General features: G+C 39.5%; 1 protein-coding gene across 4 annotated transcripts in view; it reads right to left on the bottom strand.

Annotated features, from left to right (window-relative positions):
* LOC125297555 (GTPase IMAP family member 7-like) overlaps nucleotides 1–24,036 on the bottom strand; it is a 30,898-nt gene that overhangs the window by 6,009 nt on the left and 853 nt on the right. For 2 of the 4 annotated variants that reach the window (XM_048247981.1, XM_048247982.1), the window contains 6 exons: nucleotides 22,892–22,959; nucleotides 22,021–22,082; nucleotides 18,605–18,783; nucleotides 4,353–4,454; nucleotides 2,683–2,867; nucleotides 2,472–2,555 (listed from right to left, as the gene is read on the bottom strand). In XM_048247981.1, the coding sequence (XP_048103938.1) occupies nucleotides 2,472–2,555; nucleotides 2,683–2,867; nucleotides 4,353–4,454; nucleotides 18,605–18,741 (508 nt within the window). In that variant the 5' untranslated portion in view covers nucleotides 18,742–18,783; nucleotides 22,021–22,082; nucleotides 22,892–22,959. The remainder of the gene's footprint in view (nucleotides 1–2,471; nucleotides 2,556–2,682; nucleotides 2,868–4,352; nucleotides 4,455–18,604; nucleotides 18,784–22,020; nucleotides 22,083–22,891; nucleotides 22,960–24,036) is intronic. The other 2 variants (XM_048247984.1, XM_048247983.1) reach the window with 2 other exon arrangements.

Raw genomic sequence — 24,036 nt, 5'->3', positions numbered from 1 at the left:
TGACCTTGTTTTGACTTAACTCTTGTTTTGTCTGTCATGGTGATGATTGTAGATGCTGCAGGACTTCCAGCTACTGTTTGGAGAAGATATTTCCTCTCAATTATGGAAATGGGAAAATTTTCTGAAGCCAGAAATCATCAAAGGATCCAAGAACTTCACCAAGACACCCATGTTGGACTCTTGATTCCCAAACACTACTTTATGATACACCAAAGTCCTTTAGGCAAGTCCCTCCACTCTGCGGGCATCTATTTCGGGCAGAACTGTGCGTGTGCATGGCTTCACCTCCAGCTGCGAGATCACAACACATGATTGGCACGATGTATTCACAACACACCACATGATTGGCACGATGTATTCACAACACACCACATGATTGGCACGATGTATTCACATGTCGTCTTTTGGCCGCCCAGAGCCATTCAAAGTTGTCAGAAGTAGACAATCACATAATTACGCCAGTCCAGTATGTATACATTAGGACTGTTGGAACGAATTTCTAAAGTTGAATATAAATCGAATATTTAAAAAATCAATAAAATATGTTGATAATCTATTGGTACAAAATAATTTCCAAAAGAGTTAATATTTTTTTGTAGTCATAGATGTTTAATGTTATTTTGGTTGAGTTTACAAACAGTGTTGCATAATTTCATATTGTACTCGCAAAATCTGTTTATATAAGTAAGTATAAGTATATACTCTTTTAATCCCGTGAGGGAAATTTGGTCTCTGCATTTATCCCAATCCGTGAATTAGTGAAGCACACAGTGAGGTGAAGCACACCCTAATCCCAGCGCAGTGAGCTGCCTGCAACAACAGCGGCGCTCGGGGAGCAGTGAGGGGTTAGGTGCCTTGCTCAAGGGCACTTCAGCCGTGCCTACGGGGTTCGAACCGGCAACCCTCCGGTTACAAGTCCGAAGCGCTAACTAGTAGGCCACGGCTGCCCACAGTTTCTTTATATTTTGTAGATAAGTATTATCTTTAAACTGGTAAATTTTACCTTATCAGGTGCTGAAAGGATACTGAATCAGAGTTTTTTTCATTTTATTATTTCAGTGTTGCAGAAGTTACTATTACAGGTCTTGCAGTTACTCAAAGTAGTGTCATATGATGCCTCTGAATAAGTGCATTTGAACACTTGTGGTGTTGAATTGGAGGAATTGAACTCTGTCACAGTGTTAATATTTTAACTCTGGTGTCCAGTGTTGGGAGAACACTGGACACTTGGACCCATATACACACCGAAAAGAGTGTAAAATGTACTCCTGTAGAGTATCATTTACCCTGTCCAATTTGCTGTGTGCACATAATTATGTGTAGCCTGGCGAGACAGACCCACATGAAAAATGTAGGGTCTGGGCACTGACCGTTCGCAGTGCTCAGTCCGAGGGGCGGGATAATCAGTTGTCTTTCAAATTCCCTCTGCACGCAATAGGACGCAATAGGATATTTGTTTTCAAGTAGCAGGGAATTCAAGCCAAACCGTTACAACTCTGCCATCAATCATTATGTTAAGTCCACCAACGACTCTATACACAATTTCAATGTCCTGATTAAGTTTCGATTTCTGGAGCTCACAAGCCAACGGAGAGTTGCTAGACTAGCCCGCTAGGGGCGCGTCTAGATTTCGAGGCTAAATTATGTGCACAATCTAGTAAAAATGATCACACAATTTAGTAAAAGGAGTGTATGTTTTCTCGATACATAGAAAATCTTGCAATGATACCCCACAAGAGAAGTCATTGCAAGATTGTTTTTGTATATCCAGAGAATTTACACTCGTTTTACTAAATCATGCACTCATTTGACTGAATTGTGCACTCAGTTTAGTACAGAGCGTGCTCATTTGACTAAACTATCCACTCTTTTTAGTAAATAGTTCACTCATTTTACTACACTGTGAGCTCATTTTCCAAAAAATAGTACAATTAAACTAAATGAGCCCACAATTTAGTAAAAGGAGCAGGACACCGAGCACATCACTTACTAAATTCAGTGCACAATTTAGTAAAATTCGAGCATACAATGTGTACACATTCTCTTGATATACACACAAAATATCTTGGACACCACCTCCAGGGTTTCATATCATCACACACACACACACACACACATACCCACACACACACACACTCACACACATTTTGCATTGTTTTTGCACAACCATGGGTGTTGAATTTTATTGTTTTTCACTTTTAAATACATATGTGCACATGATATCTCTCTCATCACATGATTTTGCTCCTTCAACAGATGTTGATTAAACAAACAAACAAACAAACAAACAAAATAAAGACATTTTAAGATGGTTTAGTTTTTATGCCCTGTGAAACAAAGCACTTGTGAAACTACAAATATTGGAGAAAAGACCCACCCCTTCCTCTAAGATGGCTACACCACTGTAATTTTGCGTGCCTCTAAAATATCAGGTAAAATGCCAGCATTGTTAAATGAATACTTGAATGTACCTTCAGGGTGGGAGAATTGGCTGAATCTGATGTATATCAGTGAGACCAGGATACCAAGAATAACTGGCACCACCCATGCAATACCTGTGTTTAGATTAGAGGATACAGAAATACAGAACACAGAAATAAAATATGTTATTGTAACACAAGTGTGGGGTGTCCACAGTTGATGTAAAATTAAACACACCTTTAATGCAGATACATATTTTACCTGATCTGCTCCAATGAAGTGAACTGACTTCCACTGGTGACGCTTTTGGTACTGGAACTAGTTCATGTACTTTTGTTGTGTTGATGTGTCTCATCAGGTGAGTCATACAGTAGGAGGCTTTACATGTCTTACAATATTTTGCAGGATTCCGTCGGCAATTATAACATGCGATATTCTCCTGATCACTATGAATTAAAATTCAAGTGTTGACAGTTTTATTCAGTTGTATCTTATCCAGACAAAAATCATAAGTTAGATAGTGATGAAGAAACAAATGAACAAATAAGTGCATACATATACAGTGCCATGAAAAAAGTATGTGTTCTAAAAAGAGGAATAAAATCATCTTTTGGAAATTCATCTTCATGCCTTATAATAAATACATGTTCTTTCTTTAAGATACATAAGTATACTATGTTTTACGTATACATTCCCACAGAGGCCTTTTTTTAAAGGCCAGTTATTACATGGGTCCAGGATACCATGCATCCTGATAAAGTTCCCTTGGCCTTTGGAATTAAAATAGCCCCACATCATCACATATCCTTCCTCAATTTTTTAATTAAGACAGCAAGATGAATTTCCAAAAGATGATTTTTATTTCTCTTTTTAGTCAACTTTAGCATGGGTTCACATACCTTTTCATGGCACTGTACATATTCAACTTATGTAACATTTTTAATGAAATCATTCAAATATTTACACATACAGTACTCTGCAACAATTAATCTGTAGTCTGCAGTCAATCAATTAAATTAATCTTCAACTGTTAATCTGCTTGAGTAAATGTTGTAAGGAAAATATCTCAAAATTGCAGTTTCGTAAATATTTTCAGCTTTACTTATGCCTCTATGTGTGAACTAATACCTTTGACATGTGGATGAAACAAGTCATTTTGGGCTTTGGGATACGCTGATCAACATTTGTACACCATTTCATCAATCAAACAACTAATCAATTAATCAGAAAAATAATAATAATCATCTATGAAAATAATTAATGCAGCCCTGATACTTGTAAACTTCATTGAATTAATTATTGTATTAGCTATTTTTTAAGACTAAATGGATAATTTATTCACAAAGTTTTTTGTTGTTGTTTTTTTCACAAAGCCTGTCTGTGATTTTGATCACATTATTAACATTATTTATTATTATTTGATCACATTATTATTTTTTACAAAGCCTGTCCATGATTTTGATCACATTATTATATTTTTATCACATTATAGATGATTAATTATTAACATTATTGTTGCACTTATTCTGAACTATCCCATATGCATCAGACCGAGTTACTGCATGCACAGAGACAACAAGGGTACAGTACTGTATGTAGCAACTTAGATACGGTGAATGAGCTAGTGTCCCAAAATGTGTGAGTTCTCTTTTGTTGCTGCAAGGTAGGCCGACGTGGTTGGAGACGTCATGTTGGGTACCTCGGGAGACTTTGAACATAAAATCCGACCCGACTTTACATTCAAGTCATTTCGGAGATTGGGATTTCTGAATATTTGATGTGGCATGAAGTTTGCATTAGATAATAGAGTTGGAAGTGAGAGAAGGAGAAAGAGGACACACACACACAAACACAAACACACATACACACAAACACAAACACACATACACACAAACACAAACACAAACACACACAAACACAAACACACTCACTTGGGTGGTCCACTGCTGAAGAAGGGAGGAGCAGGAATGGACGCTTCACTCCTCATAGACAAACAGCTGGGCACTGGAGATGGGGGTCTGTGTGTCTCTGATCTGGTAACACAAAGACAGAACAATTCAAACACAACCTACACACACCACATGCACACACGTACACACACACACACACACTCACCACAATCAAACACCATGCACGCACACACACACACACACACACACACCAGAGTTTCCGCTAGAAAAAAATGGTGCCGGTCAAAATGACCGGCAGAGGTTTCGTTTTCCGGACATTTTAATGATATGCCGGTCAAATATCCTATTATCGCTTCTTAATAAGTCAAGTTGAGGAAAACTGGAGACAGGCTATGTAGCTTAAAGAATGACATAATCAGGCTGAATAGAATGCAACATGTTCATTAGCCTAACTTACGTAAACATGCCTAACAAGATCTAGCCAGTATATGTATGTTTTCATGGACAGCAAGAGTCCGCTTCGTTCATTGTTTTAAAAAGGCTACGTTGTTTGTTGCTGCTACCCACGTTATCTCCAGTGGTTCCACTGTTTAACTTGCACAGATCTTTTACACAAGAATGAGCTCATACCACTACCCCTAAGGCTATGACTCTTTATTTGATAACAATACATTAAGAAATGTTTCCTATTCTGGGAAATGTTTAGTTTCTTTTTCTTTTGGTCCGCGGTTCAATGATACCGTTTAATTGTGACGGAAATCATCCGCGGACCAGCAATCTCCTCGTCGAGGAGGCCCTAACCCTGCAGATCATAGACAGAGAAAGCATAGGCCTACTGTATGCTTTAGGTACAGAACACAGCTGCATGTCCAGTGTACACGGAGAATGACAGTGTCTTGGAGCGGCCGCAACCCCGCAACTCCACTTCCAACGTCATGATTCCGACAGATACGCCCGACACTTCTGCTTTTTATCTGGTGGTGGTGGAGTTGACCGGACATCTGAGGCTTCAGACGTTACCAATTTATCATCATCCATCGCGTCTGGCCTCTGAAAAAACTTTTAACCCGCACAATTGTAACCGTACAAAAAAATCTTGCTCTTGTGCCTTTAAAACTGTTACTGGATGAATTATCAATACATTTCTCCCAAAAATAGAAACCTGAAAGGGTCTCAGTTAAATATGTGCAGTGTTAAATGTGTAGTGTAATTTGTCACATGGCCAGAGCTGCTTATGTTTGGGTTGCACGTGACCCTGACCAGAAAATGTCCACCCAAAAGCTCCCAAACTAAAGCTTACAAAAGTATGTTTATGTAAACATAGGACAAAGATTTTTGGTACACATCATCTTTAAGGTGTCTAGTATGGAGGGATGCAATTGAAATATGTGAACTTTGTTCAGCGTTCTCATAGCATGAGTGAACATGATGACGGTCACAATTGTAACCGTTGGGAAACAACATAGTCCGATTTTAGGGATTTTCACACATTTCATTGTACAATCATCTAATTTCCACTAAATTCCATTCAGAGATGATATGGGGACATTGTCCCAGGTCTGTTCTTTACTTTTAAATTTGTATCACATGGCATTTCTCAACATGGCCTCTGAAATTCACATTTACATAGAAGATCCATTATACCACACTATTATACATAGCTATTGTAATAGCTGATTTTCTAGGCTGTTCTTAATTTTAATTTCACTTTCAGTCACTTCCTGCACATATCAGATCTAACTGACTGCCCAGATTTTACAATCACACCTCAAAAACAGTAAATCATTATACTTATTAACTATTATATATTACATAATGTCACATATAAACAAGGTGGTGGGGGGTATAATCAACTTGCCAGTCAGCCTGTTGAAGGCATATTGGCTGAATGTATGCAGAGTCTTGCAGTAGATATGAACAACCTTACCAGAAAATGTATTCCCCACCCCTTTTCCCCAACAATACCCCTCCATTTATGTACAGTAAAGGGCCTCTGCCACAGGGACCAGTCAGACGAACCAGAAGCAAAGCTTGATGTGATCAAAAATAAAGATCAAGTGTCTCAAGAATCTGCTCTCACACTATTGTATGTCCAAATTACAGAATGTTTCCTATTATGCATTTAGAACCTTACTTAATTCAGTGGTACAATTAATCAAATTTAGCAATATAGTGGATATCACACCCCTCTGACACTAGATTAGGCCAATAACTGAGGTCAGAGCAGGCTCCTATGCTCCTCAGGTTTATATGTGATGGGATCATGGACAGGTGCCCTGTGTTCCCCAGGTCAAGCATTGTATGTTTCCAGGGTTCTCCAGCTTTATAAAGCACATAATAGGTACCCAAATGAGCATAGGTCCCAGGATACATAGGACACTGGGAACATAGGGCCTTATGAAGATGGCAAGTTACTTAGTTGCATGCTGTGATGAAAATATGTTTAACAGCACTCACCAAAACACACCTCTCCACTTGTGTGTTTTATGCCAGACAGGCTCATATGGTAATGCTGTTGTATATGCATTTAGAACCTTACTTAATCCAGTGGTAAAATTAATCAAATTTAGCAATATAGTGGATATCACACCCCTCTGACACTAGATTAGGCCAATAACTGAGGTCAGAGCAGGCTCCTATGCTCCTCAGGTTTATATGTGATGGGATCATGGACAGGTGTCCTGTGTTCCCCAGGTCAAGTATTGTGTGTTTCCAGGGTCCTCCAGCTTTATAAAGCACATAATAGGTACCCGAATGAGCATAGGTTCCAGGATACATAGGACACTGGGAACATAGGGCCTTATGAAGATGGCAAGTTACTAAGTCATGCTGTGATGAAAATATGTTTCACCAAAACTGGGACACTGGGAACATAGGGCCTTATGAATATAAGGCCTTTGGAGCATAGGGACCAGGTAACATAGGTTCACTTCATTTAGTGACCTTAACAATACCACTGAGCAAAGGAGACCAAGTGCTGGTCCAATGGATTTAATGGTATTGGAAGTATGGCAGTGGACTTGCAGGACAATCTGTTGTGTAATTAATTAATTAATTAATTAATTAATTAATTAATTAATTAATTAATTAAAAAATTAAATAATAGAATAATAAACAAACAAACAACATCACTTTTTGTAACATTTGTGGTTGCTGTTGTATTGTAGGGTGGTGTTGTTTACACTATCGTCATAATAGTGTGATATAATGCCTTTTCTATGTAAAAATCGGCACACTTATAATATAATAGAGAATTGCAGAGGCAGAGAAATGTTGAGTATTGTATGGTTATACAAAATTAAAAGTAAAGAACAGACCTGGGACAATGTCCCCTTATCATCTCTGACGAATTTATTGAAAATTAGATGATTGCACAATGAAATGTGTGAAAATCCCTAAAATCGGACTGTGTTGTTTCCCAACGGTCACAATTGTGACCAAGCATAAAAGACTCCTTTTCACCCACTTTTTCAGGAAAATGTAAAAAAAATAGTAATTGATTACTTCAAAGGGTTACTCAAGACACATGATTTTGATATATTCAAGTCTGGGAAAAATTTGGGATTAAACGGGTTAAGGCTAGTCTGCCTGGGCCTGGCCATGTTTGAACCGCCTCACTCATTTGTTCGTTGTTTAACATGGACGTTTTAAGCGTGCACTTCCTATTTTATCTCGGTCTGTGTGTCTCTGATCTGGTAACACAAAGACAGAACAATTCAAACACAACCTACACACACCACATGCACACACGTACACACACACACACACTCACACACACTCACCACAATCAAACACCATGCACGCACACAGCACGCACACACACACACACACACACGCACACCAGAGTTTCCGCTAGAAAAAAATGGTGCGGTTTCGTTTTCCGGACATTTTAATGATATGCCGGTCAAATATCCTATTATCGCTTCTTAATAAGTCAAGTTGAGGAAAACTGGAGACAGGCTATGTAGCTTAAAGAATGACATAATCAGGCTGAATAGAATGCAACATGTTCATTAGCCTAACTTACGTAAACATGCCTAACAAGATCTAACTATCAGTATGTATGTTTTCATGGACAGCAAGAGTCCACTTCGTTCATTGTTTTAAAAAGGCTACGTTGTTTGTTGCTGCTACCCACGTTATCTCCAGTGGTTCCCAGGGGCGGAGCCAGACATTATAAACATTCGGGGCTTAGCCCATTTAATTTTTTTTTAAATAACCCCCTAACTACATAGTTCTCAGTAAAAATGTCAAGTTTTTTTTGCCTGAAATTGCACTGTGCCTATTTACAAGGGCATTGTTCCCACCTCTTTTGGGGTCAACCATCAAGTGCTGGACCTCTATAGAAAGCTGAGAACCTGTAGCTTTCGTAGGAAGCAGTCAAGATAACTGTGTGATGTACTGACAAAGAGCTACAGAGGCTAGAATATAGTTTTTTCTTTCTGCCGGATTACAAGCATCTCTGAACTGACCACATTTCAGCCCTCTAGGTCACTTGATATCCCTTAGAAACACAACTAAGCCCTAGCAACCAGCTGTGTGCAAAAGTTGATCAATATAGAATGAAAATATGAGTGCTTTAGACTATTTTATTAGATTATTTGCCAAGGTATGCCCATGCGTTTTTTTAAAATGCCTATGGATACTCCCCATAGGACTTTTTGTTATCCAAAATGCATACTGACAATCAAATGCACATGAACCCCTTTGTGTAGAAGCATAATCCTGGTCTCAAATGAAAGGTAACACTTTGAGGTTTCTTGTGGACTATTTAGATTGTATGTCAGGTGTTCTGATATAGACTGACTACACAAAATATGGAATAATTACAAAAAAAGTCTCTATTTTTGCATTTACTTTGTTGGTTCAATGAGTGTGTATAAGATAGACTATACATCTGTACAACTAATATTGGATAATACAACATGAAGATTCAATTTCTATGGATTCTTGTGAATATTTCAGTACCCAATATGAGGCATCTACTTATTGTGCTGCAGCTACAGAAGCCAGCCAGAAGTCAGGGTATCACCAAAAGTGGAGGAGGGGGAGGGGGGCATTTTGGATCAAATTTAATTGAGACATAATAAAATTAATCTGAGAATGTAAAGCACTATACAGATTGTACATGAAAAAAAGTTGTCATTTTTGGATTCCCAAGAGTCAAAGCTTTGAAATGGTGTATAACATTACTATGCTACATAGCAATATAGTGCATACAATTGATTTAGAATGTTGGGGGGAGGTGGGGGAGGGGGGTAACCGTCCCGCCGGTGGGACACTGAAAGTTATTTGGCTAAATAATGACTTTTAGTGAATTTTGTGTAAACTAATGGACACATTGAGACTTAAAAAATGTGAAACTAACATTCAACAGATTCAAGGTATCTGACTGGCACTACACTGTGACACAAAATTATAGTTTTGGGTCTTTCAAGAGGCAATATCTGTTCATATCTGTTTAGCATGTACTTAGTTAATTAAGCGTTTCTTATGGTTTGTATATTATAGTATTTGTTTATTTTCATTAGGCTATTGTTTGATATGACATTATTGTTTATTATTGCTATTCTCCTTCTTCCTCTTCCCTGATCTCATCTGTGTGACAAATATATAGAATATCTTATACTATAATATACATAATATTATGATATAATTACAGTATGGCCAGTCATCATGATACAAGGGTATTTTAGAAGGAATGCATTATCATCTTGACATAGGCGTTTCTAAATTATATTTTTTTTGTAATTTAGCAAGATTATTCATAGGTTTCATCAGGCCCCTTTACACAGGTGCATACAATCAAGCACCTAGATTATGAATGCAGACTGCATGGTGCTTGATTAACACACTTTCAGAGTCCCTTTCCTCTCAATATATCATTGTAATGTTTTTTTTTTTTAGTTAATAATTAGTTAGGCAGCCAAAACAACATAACATGACTTTTATATTTATGTGGACTCTTGGATTATAAGATCTGTGGTGGTGGATAGGATATCAACAAGGTTTTAAGGTAGGCTTATGCAACATATGACACTGAAAAAGTGACATGGGCAGATAACTGTTAATGGTTTTTTCTGACATTTCAAAACAGTGTAGCCTAATTTATTACAAGACGAGGATCACTTTGTTTTGGGAGCTGGAATTTCTTATTCTGCAGTAGGCTTAGCTAGCCTATGAGAGTATTGAATTTGCCTTTTCCGCCGACGAACGAGGACATTTAACGTTAACGTTAAGCATTTAGGGAGCTAGCCAAGTAGCCTAACGTTAGCCCAAAGATTGTTAAGGCGGAGCAAGATATTTCATCAGGAGCCACTTCCGGGAACCCGGATCGCACGAGGGGGGGGGGTCAAAATCCCCCTTTATGCAGAGCAGAGGCAGCGACTGCTCCATTGAAGTCTATGGGCATAGCTCAGAATTTTACCACATATGCTAAGGTCTTGGTTCTATAGAGTTAGGAATGTGAATTTCGGGCACGTTTCCATGATCCCCAAACCCTTCTGAACATTTCAGGTACATTTTTAGCATTTTTGAGCATTCCAGTCTGGAGAAAATCGACTTTATATCAGGTGTGCGCCGGTTATTTATGTCGCTGCTGTTGGCCGGTTGCAACGTATGCTCATCAATACGTCATCGACACGCCTCTTTATGCAGAAAGGATTCGATCCCCATTTCGCGCCCATAGACATGAACTACGACGAAGTATCTTGCTCCGCCTTAACAATCTTTGGTTAGCCTGCCTAACTGACAGAAAGCTCTTAATGTGAAATCACCAACCTGAAACAACACCATCCGTCAGTTCACTGGGCCATGCTGTTGCTTGAACGGAGCTGGGTGGTCTTTTGAAAAACTTTCTAATATCCATAACGTGTCAACAACATGTACACAAAGTGTTTTATCACAGACTGTAAAAGTGACAGACTTCTGACAGAGGCTTTTTGGAACACCTAAGCCATGACGTAGCGTTGTCAAGGCAGCATTTTCACTGGATCTAAACAAATCAATCTAACCATTGAAATCACCATAGCCCAGAGACCTGGCATAGATCGTGTAGCAAGTCAAATTATTTTTCAATATTGGGCTTTGAAAATAAGGGATATATTTCCTCAGTAATAGAGCATTTGGTGACATTTATAGAGAAACCGAGGGGAAGTTATATTGGAAATAAGAGTTGCCGGGAATTTAAAACACTAAAAAAAGATTCGGGGCTTAAGCCCCCTAAGCCACCCCCCTAGCTCCGCCACTGGTGGTTCCACTGTTTAACTTGCACAGATGCGCACACACAAGAATGAGCGCTCATACCACTACCCCCTAAGGCTATGCCTCTTTATTTGATAACAATAAATTAAGAAATGTTTCCTATTCTGGGAAATGTTTAGTTTCTTTTTCTTTTGGTCCGCGGTTCAATGATACCGTTTAATTGTGCCGGAAATCATCCGCGGACCAGCAATCCCCTCGTCGAGGAGGCCCTAACCCTGCAGACCATAGACAGAGAAAGCATAGGCCTACTGTATGCTTTAGGTACAGAACACAGTTGCATGTCCTGTGTACACGGAGAATGACAGTGTCTTGGAGCGGCCGCAACCCCGCAACTCCACTTCCAACGTCATGATTCCGACAGATACGCCCGACACTTCTGCTTTTTATCTGGTGGTGGTGGAGTTGACCGGACATCTGAGGCTTCAGACGTTAACAATTTATCATCATCCATCGCGTCTGGCCTCTGAAAAAACTTTTAACCCGCACAATTGTGACCGTACAAAAAAATCTTGCTCTTGTGCCTTTAAAACTGTTACTGGATGAATTATCAATACATTTCTCCCAAAAATAGAAACCTGAAAGGGTCTCAGTTAAATATGTGCAGTGTTAAATGTGTAGTGTAATTTGTCACATGGCCAGAGCTGCTTATGTTTGGGTTGCACCCTGACCAGAAAATGTCCACCCAAAAGCTCCCAAACTAAAGCTTACAAAAGTATGTTTATGTAAACATCCCAGATAGCAAGGTGACATTGATTTGGATTTATAGTTGACCGCGCGACGACGTTTGAACTGTCCAGTTCATTTTCAGCAACAGTTCAGTCAGACCAACGGGGGTGTTGAGCTCTCTGTCAAGTTCACTCCTCCTTAATGGTAAGCAAGCATTTATTTATCAAACGATAATGTTTTATTGTAAAAGTGTACTACATTAAATTCGGTCATGTTTACAGTCTATGTACATCTTACTGTCAGATTTACAAACTGATTCAAATGCTAGGCTAGCTAAATGTACTTGCTGTTGTCAAATTAATGTTTAGGCTAACTTACGTTATGGCAGTTCATCATAATGTTAGGTTAACGTTACTCGGCAGTCTGATTTATAATTAGGTTCTACCTTTGTTGTCAGTAAGTTACAGTTTATTATACTCATGATAATAAAATATGAAGTAGTGCTAGGCCTACCGGAAACGTTAGCTTCTAGGCTGTCAAAATTATAGGTTGAAGATGTGCTGCTGGTTTACGTGGAGATTTAGCTAACATTTATGTAACTCCTGGTGATCATATTTTTGTGAGTTTAATAAGCTAACTTTAGCAATACTGATATAAGTCAACTTTAAGTCATATCTGACTAGACTGCTATCATTAACCGTTCATTGGGCAGCAAAAGTGTTCGGACGAACAGAGCTGCCCGAATGGCTGGTGCTGCTAGCAAACACGGCATGTTCAATGAGCTCACCCAGCTTGCTTAAACTGAATTATTCTAACACCATCTTCAGCCTGGCATTTTGACAGCAAACTCAACAAACATATAGAATATATATTCTATGATTATTCTAAAGTTTCAATTATAAGTAGCCTTCAGTTGAACATATTTATCTAACACTGTCTATCTCTTTTTCTTCTGTTTCTGTTAGGTGCCACTTCACTCTGCTACTGGATGGTGGAGGGCTAACTGCGAACGGGTGGTCTATGAATGCTATACTGAATGGATGGCATGGCAGGGAAGCACAACACACGTGAATTTCTAAATGAAGAAGAGTTAATAAATGCACTTGATTTTCAAACTGATAAGTTGTCTGGTTATTTATGCACGATTGTGTAGCCTAAACCAGCCATACTAGGCCTAGTCAAATTTATCCTGGCTGTATATAAAGCAGGATGTGAATTTCCCAATATTTTTCCAGATTAAAAGTGGTTTACTGAGGTTTAATATCAATTGAAATACCATTGAAATCGCATTGATCTTTAGTTTGGTTGTAATTTCAACGTTGTTTCAATATTCATTTTAATTGAAATACCATTGAAATTCTGTTGATCTGTAGTTGGAATTTCAACATTGCTTCAATATTAATAGAGGGTGCAAAATGTTATAGGATCAATGTTTAAGTGCGACGTTGACTCAATGATTTTAACATTGACAAAATAATGTTGATTTAACATAGATTCAATGAGTAATTGCTATCTGGGATAGGACAAAGATTTTTGGTACACATCATCTTTAAGGTGTCTAGTATGGAGGGATGCAATTGAAATATGTGAACTTTGTTCAGCGTTCTCATAGCATGAGTGAACATGATGACAGTCACAATTGTGACCGTTGGGAAACAACATAGTCCGATTTTAGGGATTTTCACACATTTCATTGTACAATCATCTAATTTCCACTAAATTCCATTCAGAGATGATATGGGGACATTGTCCCAGGTCTGTTCTTTACTTTTAAATTTGTATCACATGGCATTTCTCAACATGGCCTCTGAAATTCTCTATTATATTCTAAGTGTGCCAGTTTTTACATAGAAGACCCATTATACCACACTATTATACATAGCTATTGTAATAGCTGATTTTCTAGGCTGTTCTTAATTTTAATTTCACTTTCAGTCACTTCATGCACATATCAGATCTAACTGACTGCCCAGATTTTACAATCACACCTCAAAAACAGTAAATCATTATACTTAATGACTATTATATATTACATAATGTCACATATAAACAAGGTGGTGGGGGGTATAATCAACTTGCCAGTCAGCCTGTTGAAGGCATATTGGCTGAATGTATGCAGAGTCTTGCAGTAGATATGAACAACCTTACCAGAAAATGTATTCCCCACCCCTTTTCCCCAACAATACCCCTCCATTTATGTACAGTAAAGGGCCTCTGCCACAGGGACCAGTCAGACGAACCAGAAGCAAAGCTTGATGTGATCAAAAATAAAGATCAAGTGTCTCAAGAATCTGCTCTCACACTATTGTATGTCCAAATTACAGAATGTTTCCTATTATGCATTTAGAACCTTACTTAATTCAGTGGTACAATTAATCAAATTTAGCAATATAGTGGATATCACACCCCTCTGACACTAGATTAGGCCAATAACTGAGGTCAGAGCAGGCTCCTATGCTCCTCAGGTTTATATGTGATGGGATCATGGACAGAGGTCCTGTGTTCCCCAGGTCAAGCATTGTATGTTTCCAGGGTTCTCCAGCTTTATAAAGCACATAATAGGTACCCAAATGAGCATAGGTCCCAGGATACATAGGACACTGGGAATATAGGGCCTTATGAAGATGGCAAGTTACTTAGTTGCATGCTGTGATGAAAATATGTTTAACAGCACTCACCAAAACACACCTCTCCACTTGTGTGTTTGATGCCAGACAGGCTCATATGGTAATGCTGTTGTATATGCATTTAGAACCTTACTTAATCCAGTGGTAAAATTAATCAAATTTAGCAATATAGTGGATATCACACCCCTCTGACACTAGATTAGGCCAATAACTGAGGTCAGAGCAGGCTCCTATGCTCCTCAGGTTTATATGTGATGGGATCATGGACAGGTGTCCTGTGTTCCCCAGGTCAAGTATTGTGTGTTTCCAGGGTCCTCCAGCTTTATAAAGCACATAATAGGTACCCGAATGAGCATAGGTTTCAGGATACATAGGACACTGGGAACATAGGGCCTTATGAAGATGGCAAGTTACTAAGTCATGCTGTGATGAAAATATGTTTCACCAAAACTGGGACACTGGGAACATAGGGCCTTATGAATATAAGGCCTTTGGAGCATAGGGACCAGGTAACATAGGTTCACTTCATTTAGTGACCTTAACAATACCACTGAGCAAAGGAGACCAATTGCTGGTCCAATGGATTTAATGGTATTGGAAGTATGGCAGTGGACTTGCAGGACAATCTGTTGTGTAATTAATTAATTAATTAATTAATTAATTAATTATAAAATTAAATAATACAATAATAAACAAACAAACAACATCACTTTTTGTAACATTTGTGGTTGCTGTTGTATTGTAGGGTGGTGTTGTTTACACTATCGTCATAATAGTGTGATATAATGCCTTTTCTATGTAAAAATCGGCACACTTATAATATAATAGAGAATTGCAGAGGCAGAGAAATGTTGTGTATTGTATTGTTATACAAAATTAAAAGTAAAGAACAGACCTGGGACAATGTCCCCTTATCATCTCTGACAAATTTATTGAAAATTAGATGATTGCACAATGAAATGTGTGAAAATCCCTAAAATCGGATTATGTTGTTTCCCAACGGTCACAATTGTGACCAAGCATAAAAGACTCCTTTTCACCCACTTTTTCAGGAAAATTAAAAAAAAATAGTAATTGATTACTTCAAAGGGTTACTCAAGACACATGATTTTGATATATTCAAGTCTGGGAAAAATTTGGGATTAAACGGGTTAAGGCTAGTCTGCCTGGGCCTGGCCATGTTTGAACCGCCTCACTCATTTGTTCGTTGTTTAACATGGACGTTTTAAGCGTGCACTTCCTATTTGAAATGCAGCATAGGCGTGTTGTTTAATAGCTTTCAAACATTTAAAAACATAGCCAGAGGACGTATTGTCGAGAAGTCGAGAACTACCGCCCTGTCTCACTACTGCCTTTCCTATCCAAAGGCATTGAACGAGCAGTCTCCAAACAGGTCTCTGACTTCCTTTCACAGAACAACCTTCTGGATCCAAATCAGTCTGGGTTCAAAAGCGGCCACTCTACTGAAACGGCTCTGCTGTCTGTAACAGAAGCCTTAAAAGAAGCCAGGGCGACCGCTCGGTCATCAGTACTCATTCTGCTTGACTTATCGGCTGCCTTTGACACGGTTAATCACCGTATCCTTCTCTCTATACTCGCTGACATGGGAATCTCCGGTTCTGCTCTCTCCTGGTTTGAATCCTACCTCACAGGACGCCATGTTTAACGTATCATGGCTTGGTCAGCTATCCGCACCTCACCATCTCACCACAGGGGGTCCCCAGGGCTCAGTGCTGGGCCCCTCCTCTTTGCTATCTACACCACCTCCTTGGGACAGATTATCCGTTCGCACGGCTTCTCATACCACTGCTATGCAGACGACACACAGCTCTATCTGTCCTTTCCACCTGACGACCCCCCTGGTTTCAGCACGGATCTCAGATTGCCTTTCAGACATAGCTACATGGATGAAGGCACACCACCTCCAGCTGAACCTCTCAAAGACTGAACTGCTGGTCATCCCAGCTAAACCTACCATACACCACATCAACATCAAATTTGACTCCCTGTCTGTTTCACCGACCAGGACTGCAAGAAATCTAGGAGTTGTTCTCGACAACCAACTAAACTTCTCAGATCATGTTGCCTCAGTCGCCCGGTCATGCCATTTTCGCGACTCTACAACATAATGGAAAATCAGGACTTACTTGACTCAAGATGCTACCCAACTTCTGGTTCAGGCAATAGTCATCTCACGACTGACTACTGCAATGCCCTCCCTGACAGGTCTCCCAGCCTGCGCAGTGAAACCACTTCAGATGATCCAGAACGCCAGAGGGCGCTTTGGTCTACAACCAACCCAAAAGGGCACATGTTACCCCGCTGCTCATCCAGCTACACTGGCTACCTATGGCGGCCCGCATCAAATTCAAGTCTCTAACGCTTGCCTACAAAGTAGTCTCCGGTTCTGCTCCCACCTACTTGAATGCCCTCATACAGACTTACACTACCTCCAGACCGCTGCGCTCCTCTGATCTAACGACGCCTACCTCTACCACCGGGTACGCCAAGCCAATCCAAACTTTTCTCATCTGTTGTTCCTCGTTGGTGGAACACACTGCCAGTTCCTACAAGGGCAGGGACATCCTTTTCCACTTTCAAAAAACTCCTGAAGACCCAGCTCTTTAGAGAACATCTACTCTCATAGCAACACTTACAACAAGTCTTACTGATCCTAGCACTCACCAGCCGTTTTAAACTGACAAGTAACTGCTAAAACAGCACTCACCGACGCACTTATTCTTACTGTACTCTAATGTTTTTTTTTTAAACTGTCCTAAAATTGTGAGAATTGTTCTAAAACTTACTGTTTACCATGTTGTTAGTCGCTTTGGTTAAAAAGCGTCAGCCAAATGTAATGTAATGTAATGTATTGCTTTAATAGGCTTACATTTTAAGGCTTATTCTCAAATTCAGATTGTGTTAGGGGGACGGGATTATTAGCCAATTTCAATCGGACAATTTGACCGGAGAGATTTAATTTTGTCGGACATTTCATTTTTTTTCCGGACAATGTCCGGTAATTACCAGACAACGGAAACCCTGACACACACACACACACACACACACAAACACACATCAATAAATGCAGTAATTTACATTCCAACTCTAGCTGTGGGACTATTAAGAGAGCAGAGAAGGCAGAGATCCAAATACACATGTACACAGGTTATCTTTGAGCTTGTGACTTGTATGTAGTGACTTGTACAAATAGATGTCCATTTGTATAGTATAAGTATATCATTTTTAATTTGTAAAAAATATGCTTTGTGTGTGTTTATATGCCACTTGTATACAGTATATGAATACTGTATATGAATTTCTCTGTGCTGATTCTGCTTGTGGATTGGCCATTACATCCACACCCATGTGTGTGGATCAAAAGCTATTTGTGTTTGGATTAGATTGATGCGGAAATAATGTCTCAAATTCAGATTCATAGAAAGAAAGAAAGAAGTGCTTGATGTCATGCCCACTGAAGGCTGGTTCTCCGTAGACAGCTAGGAGCGCTATTCTCCTTAATGCAAGTTAGTTTACCATTAGAATGACTTCAAAGCCGTTATATAAAGGTAAACTTGAATGGGACCCCTTTAACTGTATGTCCTGTGGATTTAGGGAATTGCATTTATGTTTGATAACATTTTTCTATTTAGGGTTTTGTTTTGGTAATTTTTCTGCCATTATGCATTTTGTTCTTTAACGGACCAGGGAACTCACCCTCCATCAACAACAGCATTATCTTCTGTGTCAGGCTTATTGAGCCATTCTCTGGTCATTTCCGCTCTATCCATGGTTCCACAGCTACGTGCTGCAGACTCTGCACTGAGTGTCTTACTGTGACCTGCAGCCTCCATTGTCTCCTCTCTCTACACAGCAGTGAGAGAGCCTCTCTAGGACTGAACAGGAAAAATATGTAAAGAACACAAAGACACATATTTGGTCCTCACAATCTTGTGGACATCCATTTCATACAAATCAACATTCCACAGGAAGTTACCCCACCTACTGAGGAAAGCTTGACTTGTTTAACGTCAAAAATCTCTCTGCCTCTACTGTCAGCTCTTTCAGGGCTGACCCAAAAAAGGCTTTCTGTTTGATATCAAGAAATATTGGACCTCTGAAAGTTGGCCCAATTCAAGTAAATGGAGCATTCTGAGGAGCCATGTAATAAACAGCCTCACACGCTGTGTCTTTAGCAGGGCATGTCGTTTCCAACTACAACTACAATTCTGTAGCCTGGAAGAGTGAAGAGTCTGGGTTTCCAGATCTCTCTGAAAGAATATCTAGGTGGGCGGGGCCTGGCTAACAATTTTGATGGTCATGATGGTCATGATCATTTTTTCCATAATTAAAATTTCCATAGCCTATTATACGGTCACTGACAAAAGTATTGGCACCCCTTTAGAAATGTTGGTTTTTAAGCCAAATACACACACTTTTGGAAGTTTTTTTTTTTTAGAAAACAAATAAACAAACCAGCACCATTGCAATAGCTCAACACAACTGAAACAATTGGTTTCCCCAAATTCAACACAAAATTTCACCAAAATGCTGCAGGCAGCGAATACTGTCAAACTGACATGGTCAAAAGTCTTGGCACTAGTGTTGCGTGGGTCAACCCGTTACCCGCGGGGCGGGCGGGTGTGGGTAAGCTTGATCGGAAAATATCGCGGGTGCAGGCGGGGCGGATCAAAAATTGCCAAAGCACTTCTTCTCACAAAGTTCTCACTTAGTTATTAATAATATAGGCTACAAGAACATTAAGTGCAACAAACCTTCTTGCTATCTCTCTTAACTGCATAAAACAGGTTAAGAAATGATTTACAAGACCCTCAATATTCTCTTCCCCTCTCCCTCTCACACAGGCGCATGACAGAGGGTGCGCAGCGCTGCAACCTGCATTCCCGCAACAAGCGCATCAAGTGCTTTCAGCTCAGCTGGTCAGGAGCTGGAGACGCGTCGAAATAGATTAAATCCTGGAACAGTGGATTCCATTCTCTTTTTACACAGTGCAGCCAAACAGCTAACCTAAATCAAACAGGATCGTCTATACAGATGCATTTTTGTTAAGTTTGTGGATGCATGTTGTTTCAAACAAAAGGTGAAAGGCATATTCTAACTGTCTCACTGAATTGCATTATGCACACTCAATTCTCACTGGTATCTGCTAGACAACAAGCACCAAAACATGGTTAGTTCATAGATTTCACATGTAAAATACAACCCCACCCCATCTTGCCAGCTCATAATTCTGAGAAATTCTTGAATTGTATGCATGTGTGCATGTATGTGTTCATGTTTATGTGTGTGTGTGTATCTGTTTATGCACATGTGTGCATGTGGAATGGGTTAACACGGCCCCTGGAGGCAAACATACTCAAAAAATTGGTCATCCTAGGCCCTACAGTTCTCAAGATATTCACAGAAAACTCTGTTGGTGTACAGTCACTAAATGTACACATAAATTCATTTATTGTATGGCCCCCCATGAACAGAAGTCCATGACACTTGGCATGCATTCAGAGGGTGTCATAATGATCCTACACTTTCAATTTCGTCCAGTTTTGACCATGTCAGCTAAAGATATTGTGATTACAACACCTAATTTTTGCTTTTTCATTTTTAACTAGGTGGCGCTATACATGAAATGAATGGGTATGGGATGGGTTGACATGACCCTTTAAGACCAACATACAAAAAAGATGGTCCTCCTAGGCCCTACGGTTCTCGAGATATTCACAGAAAACTGTGTCCTCCCTACCCTCCTTTTGGAGGGTCCAGGGGGGTGACGGATCAAAACGAAAAACAATGGTTCCATGCGATCCTTGTGGGGCTTCATGCCCACCAAGTTTCGTGCACCCCGGTCTTTCAGTGTCCTGGGAATCCTTGATGGAAAATGACTCATGCGAAAAGAAAAAAAAATGGATGAAAAAAAAACTCATGACTATCATATGCAATGGCCCACTGGTTAGCACTCTGGACTTGTAACCAGAGGGTTGCCGGTTCGAGCCCCGACCAGTGGGCCATGGCTGAAGTGCCCTTGAGCAAGGCACCTAACCCCTCACTGCTCCCTGAGTGCCGCTGTTGTAGCAGGCAGCTCACTGCAACGGGATTAGTGTGTGCTTCACCTCACTGTGTGCTGTGTGTGTTTCACTAATTCACGGATTGGGTTAAATGCAGAGACCATTTTTTGGTTTCCCTCACGGGATCAAAAGAGTATGTATTCTATTCTATTCTTTCTATACCTATACCGCTTCGCTACACGGCGGTCATAATAATGGTGTCTAGATTAATCTATGGTTGGGATGTCAGTAGACATCAAAGGTCAGACATCACCTGAGTCAGTTACCTCCTGTCCACCTTCTGTCTAAAGACAAACAGCTGCTCTACTGAAGCTGCTTTGGTTTCACTAAACATTCTAAAACATTTTCTTTTTTAAAGGTGCCATGTGTAATGTCTGCCAAAAAATCAATTCATACTCCACATTCCATAAAAGATGGGGGCAGTATACCTCCAGAAAGTGAGTTGGTCTACCCTAGAGTAACAACCGAGACACGTGTATTGCAGTTTGGCTGGCGGTTATGTTGCCCGCATACCGCCTCCCATGGTATTGGGAAACTGGTATTAAGACACCTGTCGGACTGTGGCTAGTAATTTAGCATGCTAATTCAGGTTGATATCTCTGCAGCACTATACCTTGTCATTTTTCGCCCCCTTATTTCTTCTCATTCTTTTGATGCGTGTAGCTCATCTTTTGGATAATTTTACCTCAATTCTTACACATGGCACCTTTTAATGTTTGGCCTTCTTGTTTTGTACAGAAGAGTACCAGGGTGTGAGTGGGAGAACCCAATGAAATGAGATCAGGAAATTACCATGTGACAGATTCAAACTGAACCCCATGGACACTAAAAGCCTGAATGTGGTACAGATGCCGCAGCTGCTTGTGTCAAAGCCCATACTGTAACTTGGCCTATGTTGTCCCAAATGTCTTATTCTTTTTCCGATGGGCTGCATGTGGTGAGCCTATACAACAGGGCTATGGGTCATTTTACACTGAACTTACACTTTAAGGAACATGTTTTTCTTTCCTGAATCTGAAATGATTAAACGTATAAAATGGTGAAACTTACTCTTAGGGAATTACAGATGTTCTCGGTATAAAGATATGAAGAGGCTGTGAGTCTGGTGTCATCTATAAATAAAGGAAATCAGTGCTGGTTACTTCAAGGAGCCAAAACCTGTTGGATAGGCTGCACGCTGAGAGAGGCATGCTCCATTTTGCTGAACTGCAGTGAGCTAACAAAATGGAGCATGCCTCTCTCAGTATTTGTAACACATGCTTGGCTCAGTAGGCAATTGGGGTGCCGTTTGGGAACTAAAACGATTATAATAAAACTACTTATATTTTGATGATTAGGATAACCAATTTCACAGTAATGCCAATAGATTGTTTAAAGTCAACACTGATGTGCAGGCAGTGGTGGGTAGAGTACTGAAATTCTATACTCAAGTAAAGGTACAATTACTCCCTTAGAAATGTACTTAAGTAAAAGTAAAAATTCCTCTTTTTTTCAATAATATTGTAAAAAAAAACCATTATGATCGTAATGATTGTGTCTAGATTAATCTATGGTTTGGGTGTGAGTAGACATCCAAGGTCAGTCATCACCTGTTGATATTGTGCTTCAAAGCACATCGATTGAGCAAAAAATTTGGATTTTCAGCTCAGACTCAGTTTAGAGTTAATTACCTCTTGTGCCACAGTACCCCCGGAAAAAGAAAAAAAAATCACCCCAATATAATAGTCAACACACTATGTATGAAACTCACCTGAAAAGTACCGTCTTCCACTATCTTAACATTAAATACTAGTCCCGCAAATCCCACAATTATGTGACATTTTAAGTATGTGGGGTCTTCCTGACAGCATTATCAGTTTAAGAAGCATGTCTTCCTTTCTTGAATTTGAAAACATTAAACATATAAAATGGTGAAACTTACCCTTTCTCTTAGGGATTCACAGATATTCCTGATATGAGGATATGGAGAGGCTGTGAGTCTGGTGTCAACTGCACATAAAGGAAGTCAGTGATTACTTAAAGGAGAAGAATCCTGTTGGACAGGCTGCACACTGAGAGAATGAACTGATAAAAAAATGGAGCATGCGTCTCTCAGTGTTTGTTACCCATGCTTAGCTTACAGCATGGGAAATATAAGTGAGCCAATAATAAATGTAGAATATTGTTTAAATAAATATATAAATGTCAATGGAAGAAAATAGGTTAGTGCAACGGACACAGAAGATCAGCTACAACACCATTCATTCTGTTTATATATAGCCTTTAGTGCCAGTCACTTCGTCATATATTGTAATTTAAGATTGAATTTCAGTAAGGATTGATATGTGATCCCTTTACAAATATGTAGGCCAGGGCTGTGGCATTCTGGAAATGCATTGTGGGAAATGTCATATTACTTAACTGAACTGTAATTAGTAAGCACAACTTGCAATTTCTATCCCACATTAGTCTGTCATTTCAAGGGCAATCCATGTGCATGCTTTTTAAAAGTAAGGTCAACAGGTTAAATAAGGATAAGTAAGGTTAACAACCTAACTTTACAGTGTAGTACAAACTACAGTTTAGCCTACAGGGAGATTGTGAAATACTTTGGAAACAATGCAGTAGTGCCAGCATTATTTTACTGGGCTGTTTATAGTAGGTCTAGTAATAGGTTAGGGCCTATTACTTTGATTGAAGCCTTTATGAAATATTTGTCCAATATGCTTACAGTTAATTTTCACTCGCCCTCAAATGACCCAAATATTATCTTAACATTTTTTTTTGACTCCACAGACCTCCACTTATTTTGGACACCCATGTCAACCCTGGCTGAGCCCTATTTGTGACCTCTGTGAATCATATGGGGTGCCAACTTCATGGAGATCTATTTGTGTGCCTGTTTCTTTACAAACACGATCACATTGCACAATGGCACCTCAACATTTTGGTAGCAGGATAAAAAGCAAACTTTCTCACTCTCATTCTTCAGTTGTGAGTGGATATTTGGACCAGATATGTGGTTTTATTCAACAGGCATCCATACATGACACCAGGTAGGGAAGATTTCTGAACGGCTCATATATT

The sequence above is a fragment of the Alosa alosa genome, chromosome 7 (assembly GCF_017589495.1).
Source record: "Alosa alosa isolate M-15738 ecotype Scorff River chromosome 7, AALO_Geno_1.1, whole genome shotgun sequence".
NCBI classification, from domain to species: domain Eukaryota; kingdom Metazoa; phylum Chordata; class Actinopteri; order Clupeiformes; family Clupeidae; genus Alosa; species Alosa alosa.
This window is presented reverse-complemented; position numbering and strand designations above follow the sequence as displayed.